This window comes from Diadema setosum, chromosome 21 (genome assembly GCF_964275005.1).
Source record: "Diadema setosum chromosome 21, eeDiaSeto1, whole genome shotgun sequence".
In the NCBI taxonomy this organism is placed as follows: Eukaryota; Metazoa; Echinodermata; class Echinoidea; order Diadematoida; family Diadematidae; genus Diadema; species Diadema setosum.
In genome coordinates this window covers 26,832,092-26,853,503 of record NC_092705.1, presented here as the reverse complement: position 1 = coordinate 26,853,503, position 21,412 = coordinate 26,832,092, and the positions used below count along the sequence as shown (strand labels likewise).

Sequence of the window (21,412 nt, the reverse complement as noted above, 5' to 3'; positions counted from 1 at the left end):
TGCAAATCATCAAACATGCACAATGCGACATCGTCGCGACGAAGATATCTCTCTAACAGGTTTTTCTGTGGTGCCTTAGACTTCCCACATTCCAAGACTTGTCAGAAAACGACATACATTTATATAGCCAGCATTGCAAGAGACTGGAATTTCAAGAAGGTACTGGTAATCAAATTTGAGCTGGTAGAGTTGGGTCTATTATCTGCCAATTTAGCTTGACTGAATTGATGATATGACAGGTTATTTGTTACAAATCCCATATTAAATGAGCACAAGTACACTTCCAGCTGCTGCTCCTCTATGGAAACATCATATATTGACCATAAACATCCATTAAAGAGATCGTATAGTTTTGGTCGAGATCAAACTTCAAGTTTCTAACACTTTTGGGTGAGATACTGAAATATCTCTTATGAAATATGAAAGAGCATGTACATGAGGAATTTAATGTTTTTTTGATGGAAAGTGGTTTTGAAATGGCTGAAATATTAAAAAACAAAGAAGTCCTAATAAAAGGCGGGACCCACCTTTTATCATGACCACTTTTGTTTTACTTTGTTTTGGATATCTAAGTCATTTCAAAACCGATTTTCATTAAATAAACTTTGAATTCCTCTTAGAATTGTATGTTCTTTAATATTTCACACATGGTTTCCAGATATCTCACACAAGGTTTAAAGCCCAATCCTCATCTCCGCTTATACGATACCACCCCATTCAATGCCCATTTTTGGTCAAAATCATATCTGAAATCATGTTCAACAAGGTGTTGCACACAACAATGACAGAACGCATGGCTAAACCGGCAGGTGCAAAGGCAAGACTATTTTTGAAAAATGGAGTGGAAGGTGCTTGGAAGCCCGCGCTCACTTGGTGATGACTTCTTCCGTCTTGCCATAGGCGTGGATGGTGGACAGCCCCATGGCGGTCGAACCGATGTGCGAGAACCAAGGCGACCGGCTGACGTTCTCCAGCTGCTTTATGTCGTTGACGCCGCGGCGATAGAAGGTGAAGATGACGTAGGCGACGATCAGCAGAGGGATGATGCCGATGGCGAAGTAGTAGAAGACCACCGTGATGCTGATGAAGGAAGCTACGATGACGAAGCCATTCATGAGGGCGATGTCGACGTTGACAGGGAGCATGACGTCCACTGATGGCAGAAATCAATAAACCCCTGTGACTTCATGTAGTTTACCGATATCAGGCCACATAGTAAATGATCCTAGAGAAAAATGGCTGATGGTTTTGATACTGGTAATCTTTACAAGAACACAGCTTGTTACAAATTACTTTAACCCGTTGAGGACGATTCTCGAGTATACTCGGGCAGGTGTCTATGGGAAATGCGTGTTGTAGCAAAATCAGTCCGTCCTCAACGGGTTAATCTCAATCATATCTACATACATTTTAGTCAAGGTGTACCACATTAAAATAAACAAGATTGCTGTTCCAGAGTTGGCCTATAAGTCAGAGCAGGAAATGCTAACAGCAAGAAATAAACTGGTGATCTTTATGCAGGTGCATACCATTGTCGGACAAGACAGACGGATGGCACCAATAAAAGTAAATATGAAGCGTGAGTTACTTATGGATTTGACTTGAATCCTGTCACAAACAGCTGTGATTGATTTGAGTGTTAGAGATGACTACTCTAGGCACAGTAGTGTAACACACATGAAGCGTGAGCTGGGCTGGGAACTGCTGAAACATCGACGTAGAGTAGGATGCATTACCACATCCCGCGAAGCGCTTGCAGGTCGCCTATCCATCCCAGTTCGAAAAGCCCTGCGTCCGGTCCGAAGGGTTCTCCGGAAATCATCTTCTACAAGTTTCATCCCAAAATCCACAAATAAAAACTGCTATAAATACTTGTTCATCCCAAGAATGATGACAGACTGGAACACACTCCCACTGACAGTCACCGACATCACAAACAAAGACTCCTTCAAAGCAGCAATCCTTCAGTACATCCAGGGGGGCATTTCATGAAGGAACTTGTCGGATAAAATGCCCGACAAGTCAATTATATCCGACAAGTTCAGAGAAATCAGCCAATCAGACTAAAGAATTTCTCAAAACTTGTCGGATATAATTGACTTGTCAGATATTTTATCCGACAAGTTCCTTCATGAAATGCCCCCCTGGAGCAAAGCAACTAGATCCCACACTTCTCTCTCCGCGCAATAAAACATCATCGCATCCCCTGTCCGGTTGGCCCCTATTAAGGGGTGTTGGACAGTAAACAAGAAGAAGAAGAAGTGTCAATTAAAAAAAAAAAAGAAGAGAAATGAAGGATAATTGTCAATTGATCAATGGCTCTCCTTTGCAGATTAGGTGAAGTTAGATTTTTAGATGGGGGGAGCGGGGAGGGGAGCCACAAGGATCACTCACACTCATCCATGTCCTTGGAGAATCTGTTGAGGATTCTACCGGTGGGCGTGGTGTCGAAGAAACTCATCGGGCTCCTCATCACCTTGTGGTACATGTTGTTGTGGAGGGTGTTGGAAGACTTCAGGGTCAGCTGGAGAATGGAAGATAAAGATGAAAGCGGTGAACAAGAACTTCCACGTAAGTGACAAGAGACGATTGTGCCACATGAGACTGGGATGGAAAGGGAAAGGGTACAATACCACTGAGCAAGAACCTCATTTCTGCTACACGACAGACGCCCCACTCATAAATACACTATCACAACTATTTCCTATCCAATATCGTTTCAATTTCATTTTATCTCTAAGGACAACATTTGTGCAAGGTTTTACCCGGTTGGCACTCTCTGTCTCCCATTTCATTGCTAAGAGTTTTTACTGCCAAAACAGATAAACAAACATCTTCCTCTAATAGCTCAGCTGTTCATTCTTAAACTTTACTGGAATACACTTAAATCTAATAAACTCATATATTTGAATATACAATTATTTTAATATTGATTCTAGCACAAAATTATAGATGCAGACAAGTACTGCACATTTTGTGAATAACTTGACATTCAGTATGCTCCATGTTATATTTCACAGTATGCTGTTCATATGCTGAATATTTCACAAGGTTTTTATTTTTGCAAAATTTTGTGAATCAGGTGCATATTTGTGAATTTAGAAACATGTGAAAATATTAATGCTAGAGCCTACAGGAATGTGACATGTATGCATACATTTCTCCTTTCAGAACTGTACTTCACAATCGCAAATTTAACCCCTCGCAAAATTGTCGGGAAGCCCCGATTCGTGAAAAATTAGACACGCTAAATATATTGCGCATACAGTCATTCTATGAGGGAATGACCATTCCATCATGGATGTAATTCAGTTGATACCTTCATGTACACCAGACTCTTGATGGCTGCCATGATGAAGACGACGACCAATGACAGACCGTAGATCATCATGTAGAATCCCAGGTCGGGGTCGTTAAGCAGGGTCGGTTCCTCCGTTCTCACCTCATCGCCCTCCACGATGACGACGGTTTCCTAACATGCATGAAGATATAGAGCACAGAATGACACAAACTAAAATGAAATTATATATTAAAAAAGATAGAGTTGCTTGAAATATCATATATTACAAGGTATATCTTGGAGATGTTCTTCTTTTTTTTTCTTCTCAAAGGATGGACAAGCTGGATTGGGGAAAGATTGACATATCAATTTTTGAAGACCACATCCTGTGATTTACTGCTAAAAGTTTTCATCATACGCTTTTTTTTTTTTCTATTTAGTGTTAGTATTTCTTAAGTTAGAGTATAAAATTAACTCCGATCTCTTCGCCTTTGTTGTTCATGTATACATTGTTTCTGCGGTGGCAGAATTCTGAAATATCATTTTCTAACTCACTGATTAACCTGTTGAGGACGGACTGATTTTTGCTATAAAATAAAATGCATTTCCCAAAGACACCTGCCCAAGCATTCTCAGGACTCATCCTCAACAGGTTAAGGCTCAAATTGGCAACACCTTTTACATGATCAAGTTCCTGTCTCTCTGTCAGATTGTAAAATGTTTGACGATTTCTTTTTGAATTTGTGCAGTGTTATATCCCATATACCAGTCCATCTATCACTTTTTTTCTATGTGAGATATGTGGTGAGATTCAGAAGTGCCAATTTGAGGATGATAAGATGATAACATCTGCAGATTTTTTCCCCTAAGGACTTGAAGGGTGGGAGCAAACATCAGGCAAATCCAGAGATACTCGTGACTTACATTCCTGTTGCCACTGGTCTCAATCCAGTACCCGAGCCACCAGGTGTTGAATGTGAGGATGCCCACCAGAACAATGAATGAAAGCAGGAGGCAGAAGGCAAAGAAGTAGCCACCCATGGCCTGGATGTAGCCGTGGTAGGTCTGCAGAGAGAGGGCGCCCCCTGTCCGCTCTTCAAGGGTAGTCAGCTGACCATCTGGCGAGAAAATAAATAGGACAGAGGACACTATTTAGGCATGGTATCAATTGCAACATCTAACAGAGCAGTTTAGTAATGCCTTCTACCTTGATGCATGGAGGTTATGGAACAAAATGTTACATATGATAATCACTGTAGACTTTCCTGACATAGCATGAACTAACGCATGCAGACTGGACTTCAAATATTTTTTTTTCTTTTGTATGCATTTATATGATACACGCACACTGAATTGGTAGTTACTTGATATTTGGGGTAATTATTCTTGCTATATTTGAATACAATGTATCAGTGAAATGGCCAATTACTATCGAATCATTACAGCTGTGCACTTGTCTCTGACTTTAATGGTCAGCGACACAAAATGGAGAATAAATGAAAAAGATTACACAAAGGTGTAGAGATTTATCAGAAGAGGACAAAGAAATGTAATCTACAGATGAAATGACATGAAAAGGGGAGATAAAGAGATAGAAGGTAAGGAGGACAATACTGTAAAACATGATATATTTGTGGCATGAAACTTTTGTGAATTGGAGCTGACGGCCTTTACCGTGGCATGAAATTTTCGCGAATCGCCACTGGCGTTCAATGCATATAGTGTACACAAGAACTTTCATGTGCATTTTAATTTCACAAATCTTAGCGCTCGCGAAATTCGAGAAATTAAAATGCAAGCGAACATTCCTTGTTTTACAGTATGAGAGAGGTATTGAATCGAGGGAGGATAAATGAAATGATGACAAAGAGGAAGGAAGAGGACGGGGGAGGAAAAAGGAGAGGAATGAGGGATGGTGCAAAAAGTTTGTGAGGAAGAGACAGAGGAGGATGAAGAGGAGAAGATGATGAAGAGAGACGGAAAGAAGAAAGAGGAGATGGGGAGACAAGGAAGGGAGATGAGCAGGAGCAGCAGGAAAGGGAGAAGAGGGAGGAGAAAAAAACAGAGGAGACAAAGATGGTGAGAAGGAAAAAGAAGAAGAGGCAAAGAAAAAAGAGATATGAATGTGGACTGATAAAAAATAAATGGCAGAGGAGAATGCACAATGAAGAAGAAAGAGGAGATTACAGAAAGGGAGAAGAATGGTGAGAACGAAAAGAGAGAGAGAGATAACAATGAGAACTTTGAGAGGAGATAAAGAGAGACAGGGCAAGGAGAAGAAAGCGACAAGGGGGGAAATAAAGTAAAAAGAAAACAGTGAGTTGCAAAACCGGAGAGATGAGGCGGTGAATGGAGGGAAAAAAAAACAATCTGAAAACGCAGAAAAAGATATCAAAGATGAGAAAAACAAACAAACAAACAAACAAACAAACAGAATTATACCTTCTTGATGTGAACTGGTACTCTGGGTGTCTGCATCACTTCCTGTACTTGAAGCAAGTGATACCTGTCTCCAAAGCTGACTGCAACAGATGAACAAAAAAATTATTGTGGCAATTCCATTTTATTCACGCTTTACCCCCTAAATTGTACATGTAAAGTTCAGAATACTGCATCAACATCATGTCAAAGCAGTTGATATTGCTACCACATGTACAATATCTGTATAAAAATACCTGAATTTGAACTTGAACTTGAAATAGTGTCTATGAGAAAACTACACTAGTACATGGTATGACAGCAATGACAAGGGAATAAACTCATTGATGGGGACACACAGTAAAGTTATGCACTAATTCTCATACTTGGATATTATGATAAGACAGGAACATGATGTGATGCAACATTGTGTGAAAGAAACTGAGACAGTTGAGAAATTTGAATTAAAAGGTACAAACACCCAGAATTCTGCAAGCAGAAAATGGGTAATATTGAGTACTTTCTTTGAAGACATCTAAACCATTCTACATAGTTGTATAATGATTTACATAAAGGTAATCAAAACCAATAAAGAGCTTCTTCTTCGTGCATCCTTCAGGGTCTGACATTTAATCACACTGCAGAGTGGTGCGCGCATATCAATCAAATTGTGAGCACAGATGGGCTCTCGGTGCACATATTTACAGTGAGATGTGAGACAGGCATACTCCCCTATGAACACATCTCTTATCGTGCGTAAGTAGGAATAGTGTGTACAAGGTAACTATAGGAATCTAGTCCAGCTAAACCCATGGGCTGCACCTTGTGGGTTTAACACTTGCATAGTTAAACCTTATACACAAAATTCCTACATATGCACTTGGACCCGTGCATCACTTGCATACCGGCAGTTCTCGGTTGCCATGGTTGGCCTCACTCACCCCTTGACAACATCTCCGTCGGCTGTCTCGTTCTCCTCCTCTGCCTCCTCATCCTCCTTATCCTGGAAGTAGTGGGCAGAGATGAGACCGGCATACTCCCCGTTGAGCTCCATCAGCTCTTCGTGCCCGCCTCTCTCGACGATGCGGCCGCCAGCCATCACGACGACTAGGTCACAGTCTTGCAGGTACTGCATGAAGAATTTTGGCAATAGCAAATCATGCATACAAAATGAATTAAGAAACGGACAAATGCAAATAAGGTTTCACTGAAAAAATTATATACAAGTATATAACTACATGCACCGACACAGGATGCTTTGAGGAATACACATGTCCATTGTCTAAACTGAAGAAGGAAAATTAAGCAAAGCAAATCACCAGTACGACATACAATGTAGGTGAAAATTTCTTTTCATTGAAAAGAATATTGAAGGTTAGTTCTTACAAAGCAGCACTACTTGTGGTACTTTACGTCTTTCTGCATGTTCATCACATTTCCTTCAAATTTTATATTTGTGAGAACTCTCATCAGAAGCTCTCTGCGCTCAAGGGAATGTGCTACATGTATACCTTTCTTTTTGATCATTCTGGAGATCACATCATCATGAAATATGAATTGATTTATTAGAAATCTCCTACAAATAAATGTCATTTGGAATTTTAAACCCCGAAGAGAAGTCCATATCCACCAATCAAAACCTTTACAGTTATTTCTTGTTTTCTTTTGCAAATCTTTGCTCGCTTTCTTCCACTTTGATTGATTTATTCCACAGTCTAATAGAGAAGAGCAGGTTACATTAACACTGAAAACTTTAAACTGTTCACACTGAAAAAGAAATGAATATTTCTAGCTGACTCAGCATAACTTGTTTGTTTCTGTGATATTAATGTGACTAACAAAAGACATGGCGAGGGAACAAGCAAGTTATGCTGAGTGGAGGGGAAGGTGCATTCCTATGTCTTTTGTTTAAAATATCAGTACTTTAGGAATGATTGACAGATGAGGTCACAAAAGATTACTGATTTGGAAGGATTTTTTTGCGGGCATTCCAAAGTAATCTGAAGAAAAATAGAAGAAAAATTAGTTAAAAATATATGTGACCCGCTACAACAAAATGATCCTAAAGTCGGGAGAGGTCGATTATTTGAAAATTGCATGATATAATCCCCTAATCTTTCTGCTTTAAATTGATATATAACACATTTTATAAAAATAATCGACTGCGGGGATATCGATGTTTAAAAGAGAGCATGTCGAGACGTCTGGAAAATCACTGTTTCGAGTAAAGCGCCCTAAAAGTCTTCCTTTCGACGCAATCGCGATCAAGGGACACGCAAGTCAGTTTTCACCTCTGGACAATAGATGGTAAGCCCTAGCAACCCCCGAAGAGTTCATTCAAGCACATCAGCGTCGGCGGTCTCCTCACCAACCAATCAGTGACCAGGATGTGAGAAACGGCTAAGCATAGCGCACCCCGCCCGCACGCACCAGTCGACTGGGCAGTGTGCGAGCTTCACGCTTCGGTTTAGCAGCAAGCAGCAAACTGACCAATGAGATCACTCTGGTCGTTGTTGGGGCGGAACCTATCTGTGGCGCTCGATCCAAATTTTCAAACAAGTTTCTGCTTCGTTGAAACGCCAAAAAACATGGCTCAGAAAAACGCTATTTTTTTATCTTTCCTTTGATCATTTTGCTTCAAAATTTCGACAAATGATAGAAGACATGTTAGACTCCAATAATATATTAAAATCAGAAAATCGTAAGTTTTGATCAATTTTAATGCTCTGACTTCAAACTCGATTTTCACGGCTTCGACCGTGCGCGACTTTAGGACCTTTTTGTTGTAGCGGGTCACATATGGAATGTTTCTAGATATTCGTTTCACCGCAAAAGTGATGTTGAGGGTATCATAAATCAACACAAATCAACATGCATTTGCATTTCAGGGACCCTCAAGTTAATTAAACTCGTAGGTTTGAGATGTCTTGCCTGCAGCTGATGTGTGACAAAGAGAACGGTCTTCTCCCGGAGGACACCCCTGATGCATTCCTTGAAGATGTGCTGTCCAACGTGGGCATCCACGGCGCTGAGCGGGTTGTCCAGAAGGTAGACATCCTGGTTGGAGTATACCGCCCTCGCTAGGCTGATCCTCTGCTTCTGTCCCCCGCTGAGGTTGATGCCCCTCTCACCTATCTGGAATTGACCAAACATTGGAAAGGGGGGGGGGGGGGGGCTTACAAGTTGCTATTTTGAGGGTTCATTATTCTGAAAGTCCCTCATTGCAAAAATGAGATAAGGTAAATTATTTTGAAGATTCGTTATTCCAAAAATGAAAGAAGGTTTATTATTCCAAAGGTTCATTACTCAAAAAATGAAATGAAAGCTCTTAATACCAAAGGTTTGTTAGTTGGCACTTTTCTCCATTTCTGTTTTAATGAACAATATTTCATTTCCTGATTAATGAACCTTCGGAATACCAAACCTTCTCTCATTTTTTGACTATAAAGGAACCTTCAGGATATCACACATTTTTTTTTTTTTTCAGAACAACATGTGAATCTCTATAAATTGTAAAAACATAATACATTTCTCTGTATTTATGCGCAGGAGCAAAAACGTAATACAGATATTAAGCAAATGATGTGCATAATATGAATAAAAGGAATCATGGCAAAAATTAAAGCAAGACTATAGAGCCAGCAATTTGTACAATCTGAAAAAAAAAAAAAAAAATGACACACCTCTTTTACGTTTGCATGTTGTCATGGAAATCTTTTCTCATTCGGATTCATCTATTCAGTGAAGCAGAATATACTATCACCTCTACAAACTAAAACAGAAGACATTACTGGAATGGTATCGGGTTGGATGAGGTGAGGATTCAGTTTTTAACTTTCTGTGAGATACTTAGAAACCACTATATAAAACAATGTTAAAGAGCATACAATTCAAGAGGAATTCAAAGTTTATTAGATGAAAATTGATTTTGAAATGCCTTAGATATCCAAATACAGAGTATTAAATCAAAGCGATCCTCACAAAAGGTTGAGCAAGCTTTTATTAGGATCACTTTGTTTTGGATGTATCAGCCATTTCAAAACATATTTTCATCAAATAGACTTTGAATTCCTCTAAGATTTATATGCTCTTTCATATCATATTTCATAACAGGTTTCTCATTATCTTTAATAGTCATCATTAAAAAAAAAACATTGGAAACCTGAAGCCCCATCTCAACCAAAATAGTACCATCTTTCTAAGCAGAATATAATCATCAACTCTATAAACTAAAACAGAAGACGGAGCGAGAAAGGAGACAGGCACTTTACCTCTGTCTGGTCTCCGTCGCTGAGGACGTTCAGGTCTTGCTGGAGGCAGCACACGGAGATGACGGAGGTGTAGCGCTCCTCGTCCATCTCCAGGCCAAAGAGGATGTTCTCCCGGACGCTGGCGTTGAAGATCCACGCCTCCTGCGCGACGTAGGCGAACTTCCCGCCAATGCGACACACGCCCTCTAGTGCATGCATCTGGCCAAGGATGGCGGAGATGAGGGAGGTCTTCCCGCTCCCGACAATTCCACAGACTCCAGTCAGTTTTCCCTGGCGGCATAAAGCGAAAGTGTATTTAATTAATTGCTTGGCATCAGGGATCTACTATAAAACAAGCAACGTTCGCATGCATTTTACTTTTGTAAAATTTGTGAGAGCTAAGATTCAAAAATTTAAAATGCACATAAAAGTTCTTGCATTGAATGCCAGTAGCAATTTGCAAAAATTTCATGCCACAAAAAGACTGCAAACTCCAATCATTTAAGATTTTATGCCCCAAATATACGTATCTTCACTTACAGTTTTAGTTAGGATTTGATTTAATTCTTTTTTATTTCTGCAATACAAAAAAATGAGATAATACAGCATTTCCGTACATACATGACAGCCGGTTGCACATTAAGAAATGATAGACAGGCAATAATGCAGCATGAAGAATAAATCAGCAGAGCTTGTAAAGTAAGAAATGAAGTAAAAAATGAGCTCAAATATATTGACCTCCATGGCACCTATCGATCTTTGAATATTTTTTGTTAATAACAAGACCACACAGTTCCTGTGAATACCTGAATGAAAGAAAGTTTATGAAACATGGCAGTCGGGTTTAGCATCACATTAAGATGGTTGAAACATCTTCCTTTTCTTTGAAATAAAGTTCATCAAGTATGCTGATACTGAAGTGAGGTAAAGTACGGCACAAAAAGTGTGCGTGCATCCTTAGTTTCTCAATGCAACAGCAAAACCTGCACCTTGCAGCTTTACAGTTCAAGTTTTAATGTTGCCTCAGAGCTAGAATCTGCCATGACCCGGCCCAATTACAAGAACCAGCAGAATTTAGACTAATGTCTCTCATTCCAACGCGACATCTAAACTGATCTCTATAATACCAGCAGGTTGGCAGATTTACTCGTAAGTCAATTGTGTCGTGCCCCATGCAAGTCAATGACCAAGTTTGCTGGTAATAAATCGGCGCTGGGGTCACAAGACCCTGTATCTGCAATTTTGGTGAAAATGACTTTTTTTGATTAATAGTCAAATAATGGGTTAAGTGATGTCCTGTCCAAGTCGCAACTGTCTTAGTCCAAAAATGAAGCCACCACGGCATGTCAAAGGAAAGGCTATCCCATTCCTTATAGTGCTTTGGCCGCCATGTTTTTTGGATCTCCTGCACATTTGACATTTTTAAGATACAAAGTCTTGTCGCCCCAGCGACGAAATATAATCATGTAAGAGTAAAACTGTAACACATTGAAAGCACAAGAACTCTAAAAGTGAACATTGCTCATCCTGCATCCAGGTCTTGAGGTTTTAAGAACTATAAATATTTCTAATTTCATAAGTTAAAAACTTTACATTAAAAATTCTGCAACAATGCTACCAATAATAATGGAAAAATTCATAAAACACCAATTCTACTGAGCAATATAATCAGAATGAACAAAGCATATTCACATGCAACTTTGATGAGAAATTGATTTCATTGACTTGACCAGATATTATTAATTTATTATTATCATTAGTATTACCTCCGCCAAGGGAGGAGGTTATGTTTTCGTTACCACTGGTTTGTGTGTTTGAGTGTTTGTGTGTTTGTCCTTGTGCAAAATAACTAAAAAAGTAGTAAACGGATTTGAATGAAACATACAGGAAAGGTTTAGAATGATACAAGTAACAGATGATTAAATTTTGGTAGTGATCTGAGAATTTTTTGGGAATTTATGAAGGTTTTTTTGATATTTTGGCAGGTACGGTCAATGAACTTGGGAATTCAGGCTGCGCGTATTTGAGGTTTGCATCCGTGCACTTAAGTGCATGCTCTAGTTTCTACTAGGGCGAGGCGCGCAGTGCAGCTGAGGGTTTATGACGTAATAAAGGCTTCTATATTGGGAAATCAGGCGACTTTCAACACACAATGTTATAAGTACGATGGGTAGAAATCACTGAAATCTCTATGGAAGAACAAGACTGAGTCAGCAGTGGAAATGAGCTGCATGCTTGGAGGAGGTCTGCGCTCTGAGAGTGCTTCTCTAGTTGTTATTATTATTATTATTATTATCATCATTTATTTGGCCATACAATTGTGATATACAGTACAATGTCATGTAGCATACATACAGGGGTATATAGAATGTAATGGAGTGACACATGGATATGTAATTATAAAGAGAATGTAACAAATGACCCATAAATGTGTTAAACATTCCTCCTCATCAAATTAACTCCACGAGCAACAGGGATTAAGTTGAATATGCCGTAACATGTTTTAGGGTTACAGTTTGAAAACAGACAGAGCTTTGAGGAACTCACCCTTTGCAGCTTGAAATCGACCTCAAAGAGGGCGGGCGAGAATTTGCTCGAATCGTAGGAAGTCCCACTTGGAAGTACTGCCATCTTTTTAGCACCTTCTGATGGTGCAGTAAGGGGACTGTTGCTTGTTACGCCATCTGCCCCTCTTTCGTCATTGCCCTCGTTTGCCACTGAAAAGTGAAAGGCATTTCAGAGAAGACCGAGTATTGTATAAGCTGTTATTTTGGCGTACAGATATTTTCGCGAATGAGGAGGTCACGGACATTTTCGCGAGGTGTTGTTTCCGTGATGTGACACCGAGGCTATCGTAAGTGCACTATAAGCATAGTGTACGAAGACATTTTCGCGTGTTGTTAAATTCACGGTCCAGCCATGTTTCACATTACATCCTTGCAAAAATAACAGCGTATACAGTATCATTTAATTGTTTCATTTATTCACCATGTATCATTCACATTGCATTGAGCTGATGCTAAGGTATGTGAGGTTACTGTAAAAGTGGATTTTTTCGTGTAACTAATTTTTCATGCTGAGAGGCGTATCAAAGAAAAGCTTCGTGTGTTTTTAATTCCGCGGGAATCAAGACATCAACTACTAGAACATATGGCAGGGAAGAATATTTGTGTGCTTTTATTTTCACACCAGCTTCTGGTCGCGCGAAATGCAAAAAAATTTCAACACCACTTTTACAGTACTTTCCATGCTCTAATGTCCCTTTAGAAGACATCCTTGTACCGTAAAATTGATACTCCAAGCTCTACTGCCCTCGGCAAGTTATATCAATAATATATATCAATCAATTACTCAATATCTCTATCTGTAAATATCATATACTATACAAATATGATAAATATTAGAAACATATCATAGTACATAACAGTATGTTAATATCACATGTATAAAATATGTTGAAATACAATTTGAAATATATAGCTACTACCTCTCTCATAATTGTCCGTATTGCTCTTTTCCTTCTGTTTTGTGTGGTCAGCAGCATTGTTTCCTTTCTTCTTGTCTGCTCCGTCCTTCTCTGAAGTGACCGCATCCCATCCAAACGTGCCGTTGGTCATCACCACCATGTATTCACTGGTGTCCTCCAGCGTTGGGTTTGGTTCCACTTTGTCCAGGGTGATGATTCCCTGAAAGAGTGAGGTTCAGCAACACAAGGCTATTCCTCAGAAAACCCTAGCCATGTGGACAAAGATGAGTCCTTATGTGATTCTACAAACTCTTGTCAATGACAAAGATGGGTCCTCATGCGATACCACAGACACAACTTTATGATGAAACACTTCGTTTTCTACTGTAAAAACACAAATGAAATAAATTTCACCACATACAATATGACCTTGAATATACACAGAGAATGCAAGGTGATGAACACACAGCTCTTTTCCCCCCTGTTACAGCTAAGAGTAAACAGCTACTAAATATAACTGATAGAATCAACCTACATACGATTGTACATGTATTACTTGAGGAATTTGTTTTTTCTCTCTATCTCAGTTCCTCTCTTTTTGTCTCTATCTCTCACCACTCTTTCTCTTTCTCTACATTGTGTGATGGAATGTATACTAGCCTTTCTCACCATATCAATCTTTCAATTAAGATGGCATACACTGTGGGAGTCATATCACTGTATTGCCAGTTCCTTTAGATATCTCCCTCTCTGTATTTCTCTCTTTCTCTACAATATCAAAATATAGAATGTCAATACTACCTCTACAGTCCTTTTCCTTTCGACAACCTGCTAAAGATTTATCACACAGCATTATCATTAGGAACCCCCCTCTTTATCTCCTAAATCTTTCACCTTCTGTTACCTTCAAAATAACGATCACATCAATGCAATGCTGTATACGCTGTTATTTTCGCAAACAGATATTTTCATGAATGAGGAGGTCATAGACATTTTCGCGAGATGTTGTTTTCGCAAACTGACGCCAACGCTAACGTAAATGTTCTATTACCCTACGCATGGAGACATTTTTGCATGTTGTTAAATTCGTGATCCACCTGAGATTCGTGAAATTCACAAATATTAAACCCTCGTAAAAATAACAGCTAATACAGTATTTGTGGCCCTCTTCTCTGTCTCGATTTGTCTGTTTCTATTTGTCTGCCTCTGTCTAACAATCTCTCTCCTTGTCTATGGGAGCGTTCGAGCGCTCAAAAGCGAACCAAAGCAAACCGTACCAAACTGTGCCAGATTTGGAGTGTTCGCATGCTTTGTGGTGAAAGCGTACTTGACAAGTTAGTTTTAGATGGGGTCACACATTTTGTAGCAATAGGGTAATTCACTCTACTCGCACTGCATTCTCCATATGCAAAGTTTTGGTACACTTTTGGACCACTTTTGGTGCACATCCGGAGATAGTCAACTTTTGGCTCAGGTTGATTTTGTACAGTAAACTTTAGGAGCTTTTGAGCGCTCTTCTCGCGTGGGTACGGTACAATTTGGTTCGCTTGAGGAGAGTGCTTGACAGCACCTCATCTCTTAATTCTTACCCTGAGTCTGTTCAGCGCCACCACCGCCTCAGCCAGCATGCGCATAACAAACGGTGTTGGTCCAACGACGACGCGCAGCACATTGAGTAAGGCAACTAGGGTGAAGGCCTGGAGATTGACAAAAATCACTTTCAATTACATCTAATTTACACTTTCTGACTTCTTTTCCGGATGGAAAACCTGCACACACAGTGAAAACCATGTCCTCTCAAAACATACTGCATTTCCATCATGCATGAGTATGCTCTCTTTTAGTGCTACACAAGGAAGCAAATTCAACAGTAGCTTGGGGGGGGGGGGGGCAAAATACAGCCTCCATTAGTTTGCCATAGAACATACTCAGCACAACTCTTCATCAAGTTTCCACAACAGTCAAATTTAAATAAAAACTGATACACATGAAATCACCTCTTAATCACACATGCCTCTCTTGCACTTCAAAATGTTCAATTGCTCTTCTGTTAAAAAGTGTGTCTTTCAAAAGTAGCACTACATATCATTATTGTAATAATATGTTGTAATTTTAGTAATAGTAATAGTAATAGTAGTAGTAGTAGTAATAATGATAATAATTATCATTAATATTATTATAATTATAATGATAAAGATAACTATTATTATTATTATCATTATTATTATTATGATTACTACTAATATCACGACTAATACTACTACTAATAATAATAATAAAACAATAATGATAACAGGGTATTATTATTTTTATCATCATTGTTTTTGTTGTTATGACAATGACTATTATCATCAATAACAACAATAACAACACTAAAATTATCATCATTACAATACTACTTCTACGTTTACTACACCACTACTACTCATACTACACTGCTTCTGCTGCTATCATTATCTATCAAAATCCACACTTGAACTCACTTCTGATGCAGTTAGTGAGTTTCCCATGGCAACGTGGATGAGGATGGCGGCAACGGATGCCAAACTTGGCACAACAGGAATGATGCTGACACTGTAACTCTGGATCAAGCTGGATTTTTCCAACAGTTTCTTTTCCCTGGAGCGAATGGCTGGACATTTCGGCAAATATACAAAAATACAGAAATCATATTAGCATTCAGGTACACACAAAAAAAAACAACCCACACAATATTTAAAATGAATAATAAAATCTCAATAGTGCATAATATTACAAGTAAAGCCCCTAAAGAGGCCCTGAGCCCGTTTTCTCCCATCCTCTACAAAGCTCCTGAATCAGCTGAGCAATTATCATGATAGAAGAGTACTGTGCAATTATGATGATTATGATGATGATGATGATAATTATCAGGGGTGGATCCAGGAATTCCGTAAAGAGGGGGCACATTAACAAAATAAAGTGGGGCGCACACACCCCTCCCACATTTTTTTCTTTTTATTTCTTCTGTTTCAACAAAAAATAAAGAGAAGGCATGCGCCTGGTGAGGTCCTCCATGGATCAGCTGCTGATAATGATGATGATAATAATAATAACAATAATAATAGTAATAATAATAATAATAATAATAATAATAATAATAATAACAACAACAATAATAAAAATTATAATAACAATAACATTGCAATGAAATTGCGATACTTCTAGCATACCTTTCCATGTAATATTTCGCATTTTCATTGTTATCCAACTGAAATCGTGTAATCACAGTGTTACTGACATTCACTTTGCAGTCATATGGGAACTACTTGAACATGGGTGTGGAACTGCACTTTCGGCTGTGACAACTTTTTACCCTACATGCTGCAAAAGCACATCAACCATTCATCCTTACCTCCTATGGTCCTTGCAAAAGGCTTCTCCCAGGCATACATCTTGATCAGTTTGACATAGGTCAGAATCTCGTTCATCTTCTGTATCCTCTGATCCACAACGGGGATGCACCTGATGCGGACTGCTGACGTGAGTCGCCCAAAGAACAGCTTCATGGGGGAGGGGAGGGGAGGGGGATTTTTTTTTTTTTGGTGTGTTTGTTTGATTTTCCCGAAAGTGAGGACAAGACAAGACAGACAATGAAAATGGTTGCGATGTGATTTGTCAAGCAATAAATGAAAAAAAAAAATGAAGAGCAAACACACTAACACATATAAATATGCGACCAGCCACAACAAAAGGTTCCGAAAATCGCTGATGGCTGAGCCGAGAAAATTGAGTTTGAAGTCAGATCATCAAAAGTAGTCTAAACCATCAAATTACTGTTGTTGGCATAAAATTGTAGTCTAATGTTTTGTCTATCATCTGCTGAAATATTGAAGCTAAATGATCAACAGAAAGGCAAGAAATTAGTTTTTTTCTGGGCCGTGATTTCCTGAATTTCAACGGAACAGAAAGGGTGTTTGAAGAATTGAATTTAGCGCCGCAGATAGACTCCACCCCTAGCAATGAGGGAGTGATCTTATTGGTCAGTGCGTGGCATCCTGGTTACCGACTGGTAACCAGTTAAGCTTGAATGAACATTGCAGAGGTTGCTACGAACAGACCGTCTATTGTCAAGAGGTGAGAACTGTCTTACCTCCCCTTGATCACGACTGCGTCGGAAAGAAAACTTTGAAGGCAGTTTTCTTGAAATACTTATTTCCTAGACCACTCAGCATGGTCTCATACGTATCATCAATACAAATGTATCTCCCCAACAGAATGTTTTCAGGAGAAGTGTTATTTATTTGAAGCGGAATAAAGGAATAATGTCATGTCATTTTCAGAATATATTGACTTCCCTCGACTTACAAATTTTTTTGTTGTAGCAGGTCACATATATTCTCATAAGATGCTCTGAACATTTGATAGTTTGCTCAAAACTAAGCAAAATGAAAGTGAAAGGGAAACAAAGTGCCAAATGACAGGCACAAAGTTGCTATGCGAACAGTATTCATTTGATAGCTCTGGACATTTGTTGAGATTCCTAAGCCAAGCTCGCTGCACTTACAACTTTCTTTTCAATACAAAAGACAAAAGACATACATGTAGTATGAATTTCATACAAAGAATGTACATATTTTAAATCACTTACAGTTCTTTAAATTATCATAATTTTTTTTTTTGTTGTTTTCAATAGTGACATTTTATGCATCCCTATTTCAGATCTGCAAGCAAAATTACTAACAATGAGAAAATGATAATGACGCAAAGATACAATGTACAACCCCATCCCTTCCAGGGAGGTTCTAGATAGAGTGGATGACATTTAACTGCAAGATACCTGAAGGGGAAAGAAGAGGGCGAAGGTGACGACGGTGCCAATGAGGGCGCCCGGTCCGACAATCACCTGGGTCGCTACAGTGGCCGCCACCAGCATGAAAACAGATGAGATGAGATAGTTGCCGATGAGGCAGGCCTGAAAGATGCGGTGGCTATCGTTTGTGCAGATGTTGACGATCTAAAGGGAAGAGAATGTTACTGAGGTTTGAATCACCAGGGCCCCGTTTTATCAAGATAAAGTTAGCATTGATTGTGAAATCAATGCTAACTTTATCCAACTTGAAGTCCGCTATAACTTTAAATCAACTGTAAGTTTCCGTTTTACGAAGAGACTTAATAGTCGATTATAGTTATAGCTCATCACCATGACTTAATTATTGATTTAGTCAAAACAAAAAACACAGGATGAGGCTAGTTTCCAGTACTGTCTGCTTAAAAACAATACAATACATAAAGCAAAACAAACAACAAAATCACGAATGTATTGTTTGCCACATAACACAGCCACGGAAGCATAGTCTGCTAGTGCGCCGCAGTATGATTAGCGCTACAGCCGCTGAATTAGCAGTATGTTTGCAACAGAACCGCAAAATATGCAGTTGTTTTGCGTTGTATTGACGGAAGTAGGTCGATAGATCTAGCACATCTCGAGCTCAACGAAAATCTGCGTACACGCGTACCGTAAAGATCCCGCACACTGCACTACGTAGGATCTCAGTATTAAAATCTAACGTTATACTGAGTAGTAACCAACAGTATTCATTGAGTATGACATGGATATAAAAAACGTACAGAAACTGACTGTCCAAGGTGAAGGTCGTGTATGCATTGTTTCAAGTCCTGTGCGTTTACGTGTAGGATTATGTAAACTTGTGAGAGTGTGGTGACTACAGTAGCTTGTTTTTACCTCTACGGCGCAGATCGGCGTTGTAAAGAATAGATCGCGAGTCTACATGTCGAAATTCTAGACCTAGTAGACGCCGCTATTGATCATGCAGTGTTACGGTAAGTACAAACGACTCGCTGTAACGTTACTTACGCCTAACGTTAGAAACGTTAGGCCTATTCACTGGTTAGATCTTAAGTTACTGTCGTGAATTAAACTCTTTATTTTCTGTATAGGTCTACTGAACTCTTAATTAGTATCTATTGACAAACTAGCTCTACATAGGCCTATGCACATCAGAAATCACTGGTTTCCTCGCATGTGGGTTCTGTGGCAAGATATGCATTGCACACAGATGCGGTTCCATTTACTCGGTTACTGAGTACTTAATTGCCCTTGCTGGCGATGGCTTGATTGGCGGGCGGGTGGGCCGAGGCGCCGGGCGCGCAAGCTGGGATTGAGACTGCTGTCTAGGGTGTTTGCGTGCAGCAGTCGCGTAAACAATGCGTGCCGATCGTGAATTTCATGCAAGGAAAAGACCATAATTACATGAAAGAAACGCAACTAAATGTTAGAGAAAGTGAGCAGTTAACAGACAAACATTTGTGACAGCACCCCAGCTAGACTAGGAAAGTATGACAGTCATCTTTCTTCTGTAAATTGCCTTACAATTGAGTCTACCTAGGCTGTCTCTACTTAGAGTTAAAGGTATTAGCCCACATTTGTAAACCTGCAGCAATTGGTCTCATAGTTAGCATGGAGTTTGGGTATCATTGCAGTAACACCTGTGCAAAATTTTGTTCCAATTAGTCCATTACTTTCATAAAAATAAATGAAAACGCACCGTAATCCGTATGCATGCGTAAACGCTCGCTAGCTCCGGTCCATGTACGTGTTACATGTACAATGTACGAAGCTATAGCCCGTGCTCGTAATTCGATTTTGGGTCGGGTTGACCCGGTTTGAAAATTGATTTTAAAACGATGATTTTCTCTCTTTTATCGAATGGTATAGACAAAGAGCGACAGGTGAGGTATGTTACTGTTATAACTTGTACTTGAAGTCATATTGGACCTGTTTTATGCAGTTTTGATTTTCGTGGGTTTGCAAATGTGGGCTAGTACCTTTAATATTTTATCAACTGTAAAGTTGGAGCGGTTGAGAAAACTTATATGCTGATTTGGGAGGAAGTTGGAGTTGATTTCAACTCTGGGTCTCTTGATAAAACGGACTTGAAGTTTATTTGGAAGTTAATCATAGATTAAGTGGACTTAGAGTTGATTTGAGAGGTTAATCATAGATTATCTTGACTTAACGTTAAATTTATCTTTTAGTGGAAAAGTGAGCAAAGAAAATGGGATTCCATCGGGATTCGAACCCGAGACCTCCGGATTGCTAGACCGGTGCTCTACCGACTGAGCTATAGAAAGCCCTAGTGCAGTGTTCGTCCCAGAAACCCTTAATTCTCAATGCTCGGGTGGTCAGAAGCTATAGCAGTGTGTTTGTGTGTGACACACACGCACACACTTGAACCTGGCATAAACCCGAAGGATAATTCAACTTGGGGATAAATGCGAGGGATCACCGAAGTGATGCAGCTTTTTGATTTTGTAACAAATAAAGACAGAATAAACTGACCAGAAAGAATATAAATTATTAGTGGAAAAGTGAGCAAAGAAAATGGGATTCCATCGGGATTCGAACCCGAGACCTCCGGATTGCTAGACCGGTGCTCTACCGACTGAGCTATAGAAAGCCCTAGTGCAGTGTTCGTCCCAGAAACCCTTAATTCTCAATGCTCTTTTGATATTTATCTTTTGATAAAACGGGGCCCAGATTTATGAATACATCTTCTTCTCCTCCTCCTCCTCCTCTTCCTATATCTCATTCCATTCCAGGAACTTCTATCACCACTTCATCCTTCTTCTGGTTTGTTTCCATTTTCTTATCCTTCTCCTCCTCATTTTCCTTTTTCATATCTTCCTTTTCCTATTTCCCTTTTTGTCCTCATACTATCCATCATTCTGGTCATCTTCTCGCTTTTCCCAGGACAAATTCTCCTCCTCCTCTTCCTCCAACACCTCATTCTCCTCGTCTTCATAATCCATGCAATCTTATGTAACATCCTCCCTCTCCTCCACCCCTTCTACCCCACCTCTCCTCCTCTTCTTTGCATACCGGTACTCATTCTCTTCCTCCTCATCTGCATCTTCATCCTCTGGCTTTCTCCGTCTACTCTGCCTCCTCTTCTGCCTTCTTTTTGTCACCCTCCTACTGGTTCTCCCTACATTCTCCATTTCTCCATCTACTAATCA

At 39.5% G+C, this 21,412-nt stretch overlaps 1 protein-coding gene across 1 annotated transcript in view; it reads right to left on the bottom strand.

Annotated features, from left to right (window-relative positions):
• The window catches only part of LOC140244227 (ATP-binding cassette sub-family C member 5-like), a 64,781-nt gene that overhangs the window by 28,931 nt on the left and 14,438 nt on the right, over positions 1-21,412 (bottom strand). The window contains exons 3-16 of the mRNA XM_072323862.1: positions 18,213-18,389; positions 16,788-16,935; positions 15,898-16,046; positions 15,004-15,111; positions 13,433-13,634; positions 12,496-12,632; positions 9,970-10,239; positions 8,630-8,833; positions 6,640-6,827; positions 5,723-5,802; positions 4,205-4,398; positions 3,320-3,472; positions 2,395-2,524; positions 871-1,153 (exon numbers count right to left, since the gene is read on the bottom strand). Coding sequence (XP_072179963.1) covers positions 871-1,153; positions 2,395-2,524; positions 3,320-3,472; positions 4,205-4,398; positions 5,723-5,802; positions 6,640-6,827; positions 8,630-8,833; positions 9,970-10,239; positions 12,496-12,632; positions 13,433-13,634; positions 15,004-15,111; positions 15,898-16,046; positions 16,788-16,935; positions 18,213-18,389 — 2,423 coding nt within the window. The remainder of the gene's footprint in view (positions 1-870; positions 1,154-2,394; positions 2,525-3,319; positions 3,473-4,204; positions 4,399-5,722; positions 5,803-6,639; positions 6,828-8,629; positions 8,834-9,969; positions 10,240-12,495; positions 12,633-13,432; positions 13,635-15,003; positions 15,112-15,897; positions 16,047-16,787; positions 16,936-18,212; positions 18,390-21,412) is intronic.